Source organism: Parasteatoda tepidariorum, chromosome 8 (assembly GCF_982258835.1).
Source record: "Parasteatoda tepidariorum strain Cologne lab strain chromosome 8, Ptep-v5.0, whole genome shotgun sequence".
NCBI classification, from domain to species: Eukaryota; Metazoa; Arthropoda; class Arachnida; order Araneae; family Theridiidae; genus Parasteatoda; species Parasteatoda tepidariorum.
In genome coordinates this window covers 68364107-68381641 of record NC_141762.1, presented here as the reverse complement: position 1 = coordinate 68381641, position 17535 = coordinate 68364107, and the positions used below count along the sequence as shown (strand labels likewise).

Sequence of the window (17535 nt, the reverse complement as noted above, 5' to 3'; positions counted from 1 at the left end):
TTTGAAAGAACGTCTTGAATTCTAGTTCATCCTATACTAGGAATTTAATTTCAAAATCAAACACAAAGCGTACTTTTTATTGTTTATTTATTTATTATTTTTTGATGATATAGTACAGGGGTGGCCAAGCTCATTGATAGTCGAGCCATTTTTCAAAATTTATAATTTTCTGCGAGCCGCAATTAAATACGTATTCAAAAGGTATGCAAAAAAAGGTCTTAAAATTTTTTTTTTACATAAATTATATTTATTGAGAACATAAAAGCAAAAGTACAAAATATGTGTATTGAATTTAAATATTAAAAATTAAACATATTTATTTTACTTGATACTTCTTTAAAATTTGGTGAATAATTGGCGACAGCACTCCTCAGTAATTCTTTCAAATGCTAGTTAGTTAATACTGATCGGTTTTTAGATTTCACGAATTTTAAAGTGGAATAAAATGACTCACATAAGTGCGTTGTTCCGAATATTGAAATAATTCTACAATCAGCCTTTTTTAATTCAGGATACTTCGATTCTGGTTCAATTTCCAAAATTCAGTAATCAACGTCGACTTATATTTTAATTGTAAAGCTTGATCTTCTTGCATCTCTATTAATTCTAATTCTTCAGATGCTTTTTGCGTCATAATTATATTGGAAATCGAAAACTCACCTTGAATTGAACAACGTGGCACTTAATCTTTCATATTTGTTCTCAGTAATTTAAAAGACATTTTGAAATACATACGGAGCGATAATAACTTTTTAAAATATAATATCACAAAAATTGAAAGCGAACTCGGGTACATTTATCGAGAGCCACAAATAATCCATCAAAGAGCCGCATGTGGCTCGCGAGCCGCAGGTTGGCCACCTCTGACATAGTACGTCAAAAAATATTGCATGAAAAAATAATTAGTGATAGTGTTCATGATAGTATCATAATAACAATCATTTATGTAATCATGCATGAACAGTGAGCAGAAAAAGAGAATCTTGAATAATTTTTTATCTAATAATCGGATTTTCACCTATTACGATTTAATTTTAATGGTTTCAAATGGAGCATTTAAACCATAGCTAGTCTCATATATGAATTAAATTGCGAAATCAACACAAAAATGTTCTTTCTCCTAATAAATACACTCCTTTTCAACCCAATAAAGATTACACTCCTTCGGGCATTTTATTTCATAACTGGCGTTGAATAGCCGACCACATTCTGAGCTTATGACTACCAAAGTTCAATTCCGTTGTCTTTAAACGTTGAACCTAACCCCAGAAGACAAGAGAACTCCCGGATCAAGCATTGGGGCGAACTATTCTTAATGGAGAACTCTTTGAGAGAACTAACTCGCATTCGCATTACATGGAGAGGAAAAATACAGAAAGGCACCCACGTTAGCCCAACGGCAAAGAAATTCTAGCCCATGATCTATCACTGAGGATATTTTTACATCAGCACTGTGGTCTGTGAGAACCGGGAGCAGAATTTGTATCAACCAGCCACCGCAAATGTTTGAACCAAGGTCAACTCATCGGGAGGCGAACGCTCTATCACCTGAGCAACCAAGATTTTCCTTCAGATGTTTTAATTAATTTTATAACAGTCGTTAATCAGCCGACCTAATTTTGAGTTTACGACTACCAATGTTCAACTCGGGAGCCTTGTAACTCCGTAATTTTGATCCCAATCCGGAAGACAAAGGAGCTTCTTAAGTATTTAGAGAAATTTGCTATAGTGGAGGACCTTTTTATGGAATTATACCGCACTTGCGCTACATGGAAAGGAAATCCGCGAAAACCTTCCACGGTTTGCCCGATGGCTAAGAGATTCTAATTCGTGATCTGTCTACCACTGAGGATATTTTACGCCAGCATTGTTGTCGGCATGAGCCAGATGCGGAATTCGTATTCACCAGCCATCGCTGGGATTCGAACCTTTTATATCATTGGGAAGCTAGCTCTCCATCTTCTGTGTCACCAAGGCTCTCTTTCGGGTATTGAAGTTTCCAGAAACAGAAAAGTATGATCAAAATACTTTTTTTTTCAAAAGAGCGATCGACGGTGTCTTTTTTTCTTCATTCTTTCTTTTAAGTATTTAAACGGGAAAAAAATATTTTCCTCACAAGTGACAAGAGGATTTCCGCATTAGTGACATGAGGCAATTTCAGTCGTATTTATGAATTATATAGGATTTGTATCTATGACTTTTTAAAGTTTTCATTTTAATTAATTCAATTTTAAAGGTCAAAACCAAGCACTTGAGCGATTTAGTTCTAATATTTTTCGAGGAATAAAAATGTTAAAACTCACCGCTTTTTTAAAAGGTGAGTTTATTTTTTATTAATGGTGTTAATTCCATCTCCTAAATCTCCCCTTTCCATCATTTTGAGAGCCAAAAATCTAAATCCGTCGAAAAATGGAGAAGCGTTCCAAGAAAGTGTGCTTTTGTAACTGCATTCGTAGTTTTAAATATCCACTGCAATAATTAATTAGAATATATTATGTTAACTTCTCAATATTCTAATTATTTGATAGTACGTGATCGCATAAAAATGGGTATAGAATTCATATGAATACGTGAATAATTAATATTGTACTAATTAATCAAATTAATGTTAATAAAACTAACAAGGTTGTTGAATTTTCCTTTTCTTGCTAAAATTCTAATAATAATAGATCTAACGTTGTCATTTTTTTATTGTGTTTCTTATAATATTAAAAGGAATGTTTTGCTTTTCTTGCCGTGATATTAATAACTCATAACATTACAGCTATTTTTTTTCTTGCTTTGATCTTTCAATAATGCAACTAACGTTTCCTATATCTTGCTGTGATTTTTATAACAATACAACCAAAGCTTTCTTTATTTCGGCGTGATCTTTCAAGCAATACAACTAAAGTTCTCTTCTTTGTGCTACTAATAACAATGCAACTAATGTTTTTCTTTTTGCTGCCATTTTCATAACAGACTGTTATGTATTTCCTTTTTTCGTAACGATTCTTAAGATATTACAATTAAAGTTTTCTTTTTTTGCTACTAATAACAATGCAACTAATGTTTGTCTTTTTTGTTGTCATTTTTATAACAATACTGTTATTTTCCCCTTTCTTGTTCTTTTTACAACTACTTTTTTTCTTGTGATAATTCAATAAATGCTTTTTTTGTGGTGTTACTAGTAACAATGCAACTAATGTTTTTCTTTCTGTTATTTTTTTCATAACAAGACAGTTATGGATTTTCTTTTCTTGTAATGATTCTTTAAGTAATACAATTAAAGATTTCTTTTTTTTTGTACTACTAACAAAAATGCAACTAATGTTTTTCCTTTTTGCTGACATTTTTATAACAATACTATTTTTCCCCTTGCTTTTTGTGGTTCTTACAGCTATTGTTTTTCCTTTTCTTGTGGTAATTCTTATAACTATACTACTAAAGTTTTCATTTTCCTGCTGTTCTAACTACTTATAACAGTACAACTAATATTTTTAGTTTTTGCTATCATTTTTATAACAATACTTCAATGATACAGTGATATGGTATAATACAATTAAAGTTTTATTTTTCATATTGCGCTACCAATAACAATGCAATTAATGTATTTTTCTTTTTTCTGTCATTTTTATAACAATATTACTATTATTTTTTCTTTCTTGTTGTGATTTTTATGACAATACAATTACTTATTTATTTTTTCTAGTGATTCTTATAACAATGCAACTATTTTTCACATTTTCTTTGTTGTGTTACTAATAACGATGCAACTAATGCTTTTTTTTCCTGTCATTTTTATAACCTATCGCTATTGTTTTCTCTTTTCTTGCTGTGATTCGATCTTGAAAATGAAACTGCCTTAATTAACATCAAAGAACTTTTTCAATTGGAATTCATGCAAATAATAATAATAAAGCAAAAAAAAAACATGAAGTGCCGCGTAAAATATTTGTTGAACTTATTCTTTAAAACTATATATACCTTTAAAAAAACTACTAAAATACTTTAGAAAAATTTAAGGAAATAGAGTAAAAATCTCCATCTTGAATTTGCAGTCCAACACTAAACATTGTGAGAAAAATAGACATTTCAATAAAAAAAGAGACTGTTCTTTTAATAAAACCAACCGGTTTTGTTTTAATATTTCGACTCGAAGGAACACTCGAGGAAAAAATTCATTTACAGTATTAAAAACAAAAAATTTTGAGTAAAAATACAACATTCCTATTTAAAGTAACCTAATTTCATTTATGACTTTGTATCTTTAGGGTAGGTTTTACTTTAGGGTAGGTTTTACTTTTTGATCTGTTAATCTGGGAATACACTCTCTACTTGCATATCAATGAAGTTAGTATTTGATCCTTCGTACACGTGTTTAACTGTTTTTGATTTCTTTCCATTTTTTCCGAATCACTGAACTAAAAAGAGAGCAGAGAGCTCATTTTCAATTCCCATTGCAATTTTTATACATTTTTTTTTTTTTTTTGCTAAACAAAAAGTTTCTGAAAGTTTTAACAAGATATTTTAAATAATTCGGTTAAGTTATGCTTCGCTACTGGGAAAACAAACAAATACTTTTCCCGATTATCTAAAAAAATAGAACAGCATAATCTTATTATATCAATTTATTATATTTAATTACGTTTTAAGAAGAATGTTTTAAATTTAATTTACCTAATATAACAGCCGTCGAACCTGTTTTTTGTAAATATTGAAAAAAAATTATGAAAAATCATTGTTAATAATAAGTCATAGTAATAACTATTTAGAAAAAAAATCAATAATAATTTATGTGATTAAATCTGGTCTTGATAAAACCAAACCACCTACGGTTTTTCAAAAAATAATCCAGATAACTAAAGGGCCTTGTTTTTCCAAATTTTTCAGATATCTTTATTCCTAAATAAGCATTGCACGTAATTTATTTATTTTTAATTAGATTACAGTAAGAGAAACAAATTAAGCATAAATGTTAAACATTAGATAACTTTCTAATACTCATTAGACTATTCAACAATAGTTCTTTTTTTGTTTTACTTATTAGATAAAGTATTATTAATTATTATTTCAGGAGATATTACCTACAAATGAAAAAATTTTCGAAGTACCTAAGACTAATTATAATGTAATTTCACGTTATATTAGTATTTTATCTATTATTTATAAATACTGTTTTATAAAAAAATATATTCTTAATAAATTTTATTTAAGTTTATAAGCTTTTGATAATTACTTATAAAAAGATAATTATACTCTTCGATCTATATACCTGCTGATACACTGATATTTTAAATAACGGATATGTATTTAAGACGAAGGTATAACTTGGCACAAAATTGTGGTTTTGTCGTCGGAAGGACAGTTGGCGATTGCGGTTTTATCAGCCCACAACATTATTCGTTTAACGCAAAATTAACAACAAATTAAGATATTTTCAGCTTTGAAGACAAACGGACAATACGTTCAGAATAGCTAATGGCGTACGATGACATTTTTAGTCGTGGGTTACTACGTAATTCTTTATCCTCATTACATGCCTTATCTCTCCCAGAGCCAATGAGCTTGTCTCAGTATTTCCGGGATACTTTGCTTTATATTATATTGCTTCATATCACGATAGACAGAATTTTTTTTCAGGAAAATAAGAATAAATAATAATGAAGCACTTAGTGTACTATTTTTTCTCTTAAAGGATCGATTCTTATAAATTGGCCCTAAGTACAAATCGATTAGAGAAAAAGCTTTAATTTAATTCCATTGCTAAAGTATAAGAGCTAAATTGCATTGAGGAACTTTCGAACTTGCTATAGTGAGTTGCAATGATTCTTGGAAGCTTTCACTTTTTAATGATGTGCCTCAGGTTCGAATCCAAGTGGTAGCTGGTTGATACGAATTCTGCTCCCAGATCACATCGACCACAGTGCTGACGTAAAATATCCCCAGTCATAAGTTAGGTTAGGATCTCCTTCCCAAGGATCATAGGTTAGAATCCCTTTGCCATTCGGCAAACCGTGGGAAGTTCTCGTGCTTTTTCTCTCCATGTAACGCAAATGTAGTTTGGTTCTATTTAAAAGTCCACTGAGAAGGCCAGTTTTCCCTAAAGCTTGATCCAGGAGTTCCCTTGTTTTCTAGGTTGGGCTCAAAATTGCAAGTCTACCTAGTTGAAAATTGGTTGTCATAAAAGCAGAATTGGGTCTAAAGTTCTATGCCGGTTGTAAAATTATGCCAAAAAACCTGCTATAGTGATTATAAGATAAGCAAACAGGCTTATTCCTGACAGTTAGTCGTTAACAGTAGCTCTAAAGAATGGTTTAAAACTCTTTTTTTTTTCCTTTTTTTTTTCTTTTTTTTTATAACCGTCGTTGAACAGCCGACCCAATTTCATGGGTTTACGACTACTAACGTTCAACTCCGTAGCCTTGTAATTTTGACCCAATCCAGAGGACAAGGAAACTCCTGGATCAGTACCCCCAGAGGTATTGATTTGTTGTGGGAACATGGAGGACTTTGAGACTCGACAGATTTAACGTGCATCAGTCACCATTTACTACACGGGGTGTCTTCGGCCGGCGAGGATCGAACCCACGACCTCTTGAGTATGGGCCCAGCGCCCTACCGACCAGGCTATCCCGGCCCTGTTTAAAACTCTTTGTAATGAACAGTACTTCAATCATGGTATAAAGCTGTCTTCTCTCTCTAATGCTCTCTCTAACTATTTTTTTCTTCAGAAGCAATGATTAATTATTAATTGTGAACTGCATAAATAGAGTTTTTTTATTAATTTCAGAGCGTATGTGCCAATTAAAAATTTCTTTTGTTGAAAGCATATTTCGCGTGATAAAGCTCAAAATGCTTTGTTTTCTTTAAATGCGTCAATTAAAATTAAACTGAGTTCTAAATTATAATTAAGATGTTGATACATAGCACGAAACACAAAATGGAAATACACCAAGTAAGTAAAGATATCCCAAACTTGGAACAAAATGAAATCAGTACTAAAATTTCAACGAAGTTCCACGACGTTTCAGAATTTTAATACAAATTTGCAATTTTCAAATATTTATTAATATTTGTTCGTGTCATGACTGCCCAAACTACTATCGCATTCAAAATATGTTGATTACTCCATTTTAGGTATTTTGATTCCGCAAGGAACAACAAGACGGGGAGCCAGATGCAGCACTTCAAAAGCATTTTTACAACCAGCTAAAAAGAGAAAGAACCTGGATATAGTTACTTATGCGTACGCAACCAAGGTAAGATTTGAATTCACAATATTGAATTAGGCTGAACAATTCTAGATTTCTTTTTGAATAAATACACTGAAATTAAGAAAGTAACTATGTCATGATACTCAAACAAATTGCATAAAATTTCGTATGAAATTACGTTAATTCAGTATTTTTTACCGTAAAATCTATTTTTACCGGAACATGTTACTGAACCAAAAATCGCATATACCGTAATTTTTATAGTATTAATTACCGTAAAATCACTGAATCACTCTAATTAAATAAATACAACTGTTAAAATTATGATATAATATTTTACGGTAGAAATGGTTTTTATGGAAGATGCGCCCAAAGTGCCGTTGCTTTGTACCGCACTTTGTTCCGGAATTTTTAACAGTGTTGGTAATTATATACCTGCCAAACTTAGATAATATTTTTCATTATGCCTAATTTTTTATTTTCTTCAATAATTTATGCATTATTTTGACGTTAGACTTATAATCTGAAATATGTTGAATTATAAGGAATATACTATATTGTCAAATCTCATTTTAATTTTGTCTTTCCATAGTAAAGTAAGTCACAAAAACTATACTTCGAAATTTGAATGCAATAAACTTTTGTAATTATTTTTTTTTTCAAAAGTATTATTAAATGTTTTTTTAAATAAACGATACAGAAAAATTTCAGTTTTAATGAACCAAAAGTCAAGTGCTCTGCACGTTAAAACTAAGCCAAACTTGCCAAGGTTTATTGTTTTTTAAATGTTGAACATTTGCAAGTAGAACCTGACCAACAGACCAAAACCCATCATTGTACTAATGCACATTTTATGACCTTTAAAAAATTTAAGGTGGTTTTGAGTTTATTGGAAGTTGTTTTGAGATGTCAATATTGATTTAAAGTTTATTCAGATTAAAGTAAGGTTGATTAAGGTAAGGTTTACTTATTTATTATGTTGAAGTATTAAGAATGACTTCAAAAACAACCTTAAAAGATCAACCTCTCAAGGTGCAAAATCAAGGTGTATGAAGTTGTTTTTATTCACATTTGAGGTTGTTGAAAATCTACTTCATAGCCACAAGCTAAGCGAGGTTATTTCTGAGGTGTACAGGCTATTTTTTCTGCACTAGTATTTTTGAGGTGTGAATAATTTCACCCAATCTCAACTAAAAGTATTGCTGAGTTACATTTGAGGATGAGTTTATGAGGTTGAAATTGACGTTTATTAATGAGGTTATTTTTGGAGCAAAACATAACCTCATATTCTACCTCAGGTCTAGTTTTTACGTTTGTAAACCTCAAAACAACCTGAAAAAGACCTTACTTTTTTGTAAAATGATACCGTACATTTGTACATTCCGTACTATTCAACGATACCGTAAATTTGAGCATACCGTCCTACCCGATGACGGCGTACATTTGTACAATACATACCCTACTATCCAATGATATCGTAGATTTTGCAATTTTTGAAAACGTAGCCCATTGTGGGCTCCTATGATATAATGTAATTCATCCTATTTTAAAATACATTTGAGCTATGCAATTTTATGGTAACTCATATTCCTCTCTACTTGAATATTATCTTTCAATTGTATGTTGAAAAAAATAACTATATACTTTTGCTCTGTTTGAAGATGCAATAATCCCAAACATATACTGGGGATAGTTATCACATATTCAGCTCTGAGTCACGACAGCACAGTAAGTAAGGTACAGAGTTTTCATTATGAAGGGCTGGGGTTCTATCCCGGGTGGTGACATGAAACTCTACCAGCATTTCATGGATCGTTGCTAATTTTGATTGTTAACTTGGAAGTAAAGTATGCAGGTTCGCAAAAGTCAAGACATTGCTTTAATTATGCTATTAACCTTAGAATTGGAGTTGTAACTCCTTTTTCTAAAAAACTATCTGATGTAGGGGCACGTTAATTTCCTTTTAAATATTCATCTCCACTTCCTAATTTCCTATTTAAATGAAAATTTCCATGAAAGCACGTGTTTGCTTGGCTATAGTATGAATCCCAATAATGATTTTTGTCTACGATTCACAAAGAGCAAAAATGCTTTTAAAAATGTCAAAATTTGCTATACAAAAGTTTAAACTGTTTAAAATTTCAGAACTGATTAAATTAAAGTGAACTGACTTTCTATCAACTATTTTTGTATCATCTTTATATGTGAACTTAATCAACTATGTTTGAATGACACTTTTAAACATTGTTTATTTATTATTTATGCAATATAAACGGAGAATAGTCTGGCTAAAAACACTAAATAAAATTGGTTCATGTAACAATACAATAAATATTATTTTTAAAAAAAACGTATAGATGCAATTCTTTAACATTTATTGCCAATTCGTACATTTTTGTTCAAAACCGTTCCTTTTCTTTTTGTTTTAGATTCATTTTGATCATCATAAGAAAGCAAAAGCAATTGAATTCGATCGACTTAAAATGACATACATTGTTAAAGCACGTAAAGAAATCATCGTTTCGGCAGGATCCATCAACAGTCCTCAGCTGCTTATGCTTTCCGGAATCGGCCCAAAACATCACCTTCAAGAAATGGGAGTAAGTTATAGTTTTATACATATTTAAAATAATTGTGCCCATCCATTCCAGTATACATTTCTGGAATCAGTCGAATAACCGAAAGTTACTATCCTTTAAAAGATGGAAACTTCACACTAGTATGAGTTTAAAAACTTTTTTATGAAACATGGAAAAAAAATTATAAATTTTTTTTATAAAGCATTAATTACCGGGATGAAAATTTTTTTATAAGGCACGTACTATACTTATGCATCATCGGCTTCAAAATATGCAGATGGAAATAGAAGTTGGTTTCAAGCACTCGAAATGGACGCTCATCCTCAAGACTTGCTAGATGTATGCATTCAGGTCTGAATATGTCCGCACTGTTCATCTGCATATAGCTGAAACCAATGAAGCTTTTATTAATCAAGTGATTTAATTACTGATTCAGTTTCTTGGTATTATTTATTTAACCTTGCATACCTCTTGAAGCTTAAATAACGAATACCGTCATTTTTTTCTGCAAACCACCATTACAACTCTTGAAAACCTTACTATGCTATAACTTCTTTTGTAATAAAATAATTTTACAGCAGTGATTTTGGTTATTAGTCAAAAATTATATTGCTTTGCATCTCTTTTAAAATAAGAAAAATAGCTTATCAAATTTGTTTAATTTTGGGAAATATCAGCCTTTGAACATAAATGTAAATTTTTATAAAAGCAATAATAAATCATTTTGAGAATATATCAGTCATTTTGCATAGGCATCTGTTTATTACACTAATGAATACTCTAATAGGTCTATTGCAATTTCTATAAATTTAAACATTTTACAATTATATTTTTATATTCTACTGTTATTAATTCACCTGACAAGGTGACGTCATGATAATTAATAACAGTTGCATCGTCATAGTATTGTGAAAGCCATAAAAATTATGTTTTTCTTTTTTTAATGATTTCCTTTTAGAAACGATTTTTCTATGTATATTTATAAAATTTATTACGGAACCAACTATAGAAAAAAAAAGAATTTAAATTAAAAGATAAAGATAAAATAAAAAGATAAAGAAGAAAAGAATACATCACAATTTGTTTAATTAAACGAATGAATTTAAACTATGCTCATTGGTATTTTAATTGTTATTGCATTCAAGCTACTAACAAATTAAAAACCTTAAATTTCCTTGTAAATAGAAAAAATATATTAAGAATTAAGACAACAATCCATAAGTGTTATCAGTATAAAACTAATCCAACCGAATAAATGTGATTAATAGACCATTTTACAAAACTTTCACTCTATAAATATCAATAAGTAATTCAGTAAGAGAAATACTCACGTTTTGTTTTGTCAACGCAACGAATCTGCGAACAGTAGATCAAAAATTTAATCTATTTTTAAGAATATTTAAATATAGGTAATTTATTGCAAATTTATGACTGCAGTTTTTCTGGCAATAAATTTGCTATAATTAAAAAAGTACGTTAATATCCAGTGCTCGCGTGTTTCTTTATTTTTTATTTTTTAATTTTTCTCCTATATAATATCTTATATACTCAGTGGTGCAAGGCTTGTTTAAATCTGTACATCGCCTCGGGTCATTAATTGAAATGCCTCGCCAAAAAATGATCTCTAAAAAAATTAAAAATAAAAATAAAAAAAACGTTTTTAAGGGAACATTAATTTTGCGTTTACTTTTGATTATAATAAAACCTTCAACCTTTCCATACTTTCAATTTGACTGATTATTTTTTTTTCCAAAAAGAAAAATAACAAACAAATTTAAATGAGGCATAAGAAAACTGATGGAACGCAATCTAATAATAATCTAATTTTTTTTCGTCCTTTAAGTATCGACCAAAATCAGTTCTTGTTGGCTTATTTGCGTGATATTTTTGCTTCTACTATAGAATAACTAAAATAGAATCTGTAAGATATTTTTTTAGTTCCTTATTAAAAATCAGGACAAATTTGAAAATATTCACCCTGAAGGAAAGAAGAAATTTTGATATTTTTCGAATCAATAATTGTTTTTCGTTGTAAATTCTTTCTCGATAAATCTCTGGAAGATGATATTTTCAATGGAATTATATGTATATTTATGCTTCGAAAGTAGCATAAGATCATGTAAAGTGAGTTGAATTAAAAAATAATTTTCAATGTTGAAATTTGAGGATGAAGTTTCGCTCCCATTAAAACGCTCTCGATTTGATTTAAATTGTTAATTATAATTTTTCTTCGGTGAAGAGCTATCTCAAAAAAAGTTATACAACTGAATTTTTATTAAATTAATAAACAAAAAAATATGCATTTAATAGTGTAATTTCAGGCTAGAAAATATTTAATAAATGTTTTTTTGTAAAATAGATTTTAGTATTTAGAAAATAAACTTCTTCTTTTTTTTTAATTTTATGACCTAATCCACGACTGCAATGTCAGAAAAAAAGAATTACAAATCAAAACATAACTTCATGGACCATTTAACAGTGAGATTTTTATGACAAATATTTATGTGGGTAATAAAAAAAGGTTAAATGAAAAACACAGCAAATTTGAAAAAAACTTTTTAAAATTTCCCTCCAGTCGTAATATGTTTGTCAGGTTTTCATTAAAAAAAAATCGTAGTATTCGAACGCCAATATGGAGGGAAATTTCTAATTAAATACTAATCGTATGGCATCATTTTGCAAATTATTTTCTTCAAAAAAATAATCATGATGGAAAATTACAGGATGTAATTTTTGAAATTAACTTCTCAAATGCTCTATTCCAAATTAAAAATATATTCTGCATCAAATTATGCTAAAAATTATCAGCACTTACAGCTGCCGGTACTTTCTACCATAAAATCCATTTTTCCGGATCATGTTACAGACAGAAAAATCTGATATACCGCAATTTTTACTGTAATAATTACCTTAAAACTACTGAATCATTCTAATTACTTTTACTGTCAAAATTACGGTATAATATTTTACGGTAACAAGGGATTTACGGTAAAATGGATTTTACGGATGATCCACTTAAATTACCAGTACTATATACTGTAAGTGAAATCCGGGATTTTTTGCAGTGCATAAGTAAAATCCGTTAGTCAACTGATATTTCAAGATAAAATTACAACTAAAAATTTGCAAGTTGATATAATGTGCAATTCGAAATTAATTTCTTTTAACATTTAAAGTCACCCATGCTTTGATCACAGAAAAATTTAAACTGAACGGATATTAAGACACAGTTACAGCTCATCATGTGCTTAGCAACTTTATTTTTATGTAACTACATTTTGCTAAGCAAATTTCTGAAATTTATTCCGAAAGTATTAATTTGTAAAAATTACTCTTTAATTACGTTTCACGTTTATATAAGTATTCAATAAATCCAAATACAATTTATTATGTTTCAAAATAAATGCTGAAACAAAATAGTATAAAAATTTGAAAGCATAGCTACTGTTCTAATCCAATGGTATGGCGCCTTTTAACCGTATAATTTGTGTAAAAAATCTACAAGAATTATAGTGTGTTACGCAATGTAAAAAATTCCTGATCAAATTATGGTTTAAAGTACTGGCACTCTGAGTGCAGCAACCTTAAAATTTATTTTACCGCAAAATCAGTTTTTACCGTAAAATGTAAAAAAAATATTTTGCATTAATATTTATTTAATTATAGTGATTCAGTGATTTTACAATAAATAAATATTACTGTAAAATTGTTGCTACATCATATTTTTTATTTGATCAAAATTTTACTGTAAAAAATGGGTTTTACGGTGAAAAGTACTGGCACCCTGAGTGATGTCACTATTTCCGTAATTTGATCCGGATTTTTTTTTTACAGTGTATAATCATTTGTATAATTATTATGTTACGTATCGTATTTGTATATTATGTTTACAATTTCGTATAATAATATTTATGTAATCATTACTCATTATCAAAAATTTAGTAGAACGTATTTCTGAAAATATTTCCTATCGTTTTTCTGAAGTTAGTAAAATACTTTTTTCAGCTTTTTATTAAAAAAAACTTGATATTCGACTGTTTCTGCTGAAAAAAAATCATTCAATTTTACAGAATCGGTGTTAGTTTTTTAAAATTGCGAAGTATAAAGAATATATTCTACGTTTCTCCATCTCACAAATCTAAATGAGTCAGAAAAAACTATTTAATAATCATTATTCAACCGAAGCATATAAACTATAATCAGTGCAATTCTTTTTTAATTATAGGTGATGAGAGCAATATTTTAGTACACTGTAAAAACTTTTAGAGTTTCTCAGCGACAAAAATAGTGGCAACTACTTTACACCAAAGTGATGTAGTAAAACGTCATACATTACTATTGTTTAACTACGCTAAAGATCTTTTACACTACTTGGTGTAAAGTAATTTTTATTATTCAGTAACACTAAAATTTATGATTACAGTAAGATAAGATGCACATAAGAGTCAGCAAAGTTAATTTTACAATACATTATAAAGAGCCGTGGTGGCTTAGGGGATAGAGCGCTCGCCTTCGAATAAGGTAAACCGGTTTCAAATCCCGATGATGGCTATTCGATTCGATTTCCACACCCGGCTCGCGTCGACCACAGTGCTGACGTAAAATACCCTCAGTGGTAGACGGATCATGGGTTAGAGTCCCCTTGCCGTCAGGTTAACCGCGGGAGATTTTCGTGGTTTTCCTCTTCATGTAACGCAAATGTGGGTTAGTTCTATCAAAAATCTTTCACAAAGGCGCATTTCTCCCAATATTTGGTTCAGAAGTTACCTTGTCTTCTGGATTGGGTTCAGAATTACAAGGCTACGGAGTTGAGCATTAGTAATCATGAACCCAAAAATTGGGTCGGCTGTTCAACGACGGTTATAAAATAAACTAATTGCAGCATAAAGTAGAAGTCAATTTAGAATCAATATACACACTAATTTTTAACATTAGTTTTGCACAACAAGCATGCGCATAGCACAGAGAAGAACTTAAGATGAATTCGAACTAGGCTTAATAGAGCGGAGGCGAATAGAATTTATGCAGTATAAAATCATTATAATATAATACATATTTAAAGGCAAATTTTTGTTTCTGAAGAACAACAGCGTTGAAAATAATAACCAACTCTCGCCAGTTCATTCTAAATTATATGCGATCGACTCGCAATATTTTACTTGGCGTTACTTTTTTGCGATTGCGTGCCAACATTGATGAGTAAGAGTGTGTGATTTTGGAGTAAAATTATTCTATTTATAAGTGTTTAGATTTAAATAACATCCTTCAAATCTCTTATGAACACTGGATTGGTGTTAGCCCAGAATAAAGTGTTCCTTCACACTATTTTTTGCGTTGTTTAACAACATATTTGGAGCGATATTACACCTCAGTTCTTATAGTGTAATTACCGTGAATAATTATTAAAAGTAGAGTTAATTAAAAATATACTTTTTTACAGATCAAATACCCAAAAAGCCAAATGTAGTAAAAATTTCTGGTTCCAAAACAAAACGAAATTGTAAAAAAAATATCGTAGATCTGTGTTTTTCTTAAATGTGATATATTTATATTAGTTTTGGATAAAATGCTGGCAAATGTAAACTGCATGTTTAAAAAAAAATATGTGAAATCTCTTTTAAAAACAAGCGATAATGACAGTTATAAGTTATTTATATTTGATAATTTTCTTTTAGATACCTGTTATTGCAGATCTTCCTGTTGGATATAACTTACAAGATCATATATTCCCTGGTGGAATCCATTACTTAGTTAGTGAACCAGTTGCCATTGTTCAGCCACGAGTTTTTACATTCAAAGAAATAGTTCGATATCTCTCAATCGGCCGAGGTTAGTAAATGGGAAACAAAAAGTGGTTACTGAAATTTTTTTTTCTCAATTACTAGATGCCATTTTATACAATTTTTTTTTCATTTCTTTAAGAGCATGAAAATCCTTAAAATAGTTTGTATTAAATCATTGTATGAATAAATGAACAAAACATAGCATATCATACAGTGACGTAGTTTTGATGTATGTTTAATGTATATATGATCTGCTTCTGGCACACACATATATACATATAAAAAATTTATTTTTTTCTCTAAATCTTTAAAATATAAAAAATCAAATTTTTTTTTAAAAAATACATCCTACTTACCGAAGAATAGCTCATTAATCAAATAATGTAAAATTTCAGAAACGGTTTTGTCCCCCAAAATGACTAATAAACTTTTTTGCGACTAATAACTTTAACTCGATTGTCTACTGAGATTTAAAAACCCTCAGATTTCTCCATGGTTCTGAGGTATTTCCAGTTAGCATCAACTCTAGAAAAGCAGAAGTCATTTCGAAATATCTGATTAATTGCGTTAACTTAGTACCCGAGGGCCTTCTGAAGAGATCTATGTATGTTTTGGAAGTATTTGAAATAAGCGAACTCATTCATCTGATCGGATACAGATCAGAGAGATAAGAATCATCCTCACCATCACATCTGGTGAAAATTTTATTAACTAATTTTAAAAATACCTAACATCGAAAAAAAGTTATGCATGTTTTGTTTTTGTTGTTCATTTACGTCGCACTAGAGCTGCACAATGGGCTATTGGCGACGGTCTGGGAAACATCCCTGAGGATGATCCGAAGACATGCCATCACAATTTTGATCCTCTGCAGAGGGGATGGCACCACCGCTTCGGTAGCCCGACGACCTGCACGCGAAGTCGAGCACTTTACGGTAGAACAGTTTAACGTGGACCAATACCGCACACCCTCGGTCCCTACGCAGACTGATCCAAGTGGTCACCCACCCGCACACTGACCGCAGTCAGTGATGCTTGACTTCGGTGATCTGCTGGGAACCGTGTTATGCATATACCGTTGAATGAAGAAAATTCCTTCTGTTTAATTCTGATTGTTTCCTTTCTCGTATCATTTGATAACAAAATTTTGTATTAAAGCTAATAAAGATTCTTTGTTTTCATGCATCACAGAGTTTACATAAAAAGAATGTATTCAACGGAAAATGACATTAGTTAATATTGAAAGAATCAATCAAAGAATTACACTTTTTTGACTTAAGTTGTTTTGCTAGTTTTCTAATTTAAAATAATTTCAACTAAAATCATTAACTGTGTTGGGGAATGTTAAATTAATCAATCGATCAATTTCGGCTGTTAAATTCATCTTGTTTTTATTCTTAGACTTAATTTTTTTTTTATTCATCTAGGACCATTAACTGTGCTGGGAGGTGTGGAAGGCTTAGCTTTCATCAATACTAAATATGCCAATAAATCGGAGGATTTCCCGGATGTAGAAATTCATTTCTTGTCAGGGTCACCTGCATCTGATGGTGGCCAAACGTTTCAGCGAGTACATGGCCAAAGAAGAGAGGTAAAGTTAAAATTTTGCATCTTACTTTCTAAAACTTCTTTTACCTTTCTTTACAGCAAGATTAATTGTAGAGTCTTGTTTTTAAAAAAAATACTCGTTTTTTCGTGTTATTTGATGAGAAAAAGGTAAAAATAATTTTATTTTGAAAACTTAGGATGCATCACCTTCGAAAGAAGAGTGGTGGAGAATTTTCAGCGACGATAGAAGTTTTCATACCTATGCCTTACTTACTAAGTCTTGTTAAAATATTTTCCATTTATAAATCCTTTTGAAACACGTAGCTTTTAAATATTTTACTTCATTTATGTTTTTCTCTTTTTGTCTAGTTAGGTGTCTGTTAGTTTGTAAATGTCGAAAAGTGAACACATTTTTTGAGTGGTGATAAA

General features: G+C 30.2%; 1 protein-coding gene across 1 annotated transcript in view; it reads left to right on the top strand.

The window, feature by feature from the left end:
- Positions 1–17535, top strand: part of LOC147806256 (glucose dehydrogenase [FAD, quinone]-like) — a 133211-nt gene that overhangs the window by 107949 nt on the left and 7727 nt on the right. Inside the window, exons 5-8 of the mRNA XM_087169043.1 lie at positions 7120–7241; positions 9626–9796; positions 15451–15604; positions 16986–17149. Coding sequence (XP_087025169.1) covers positions 7120–7241; positions 9626–9796; positions 15451–15604; positions 16986–17149 — 611 coding nt within the window. The remainder of the gene's footprint in view (positions 1–7119; positions 7242–9625; positions 9797–15450; positions 15605–16985; positions 17150–17535) is intronic.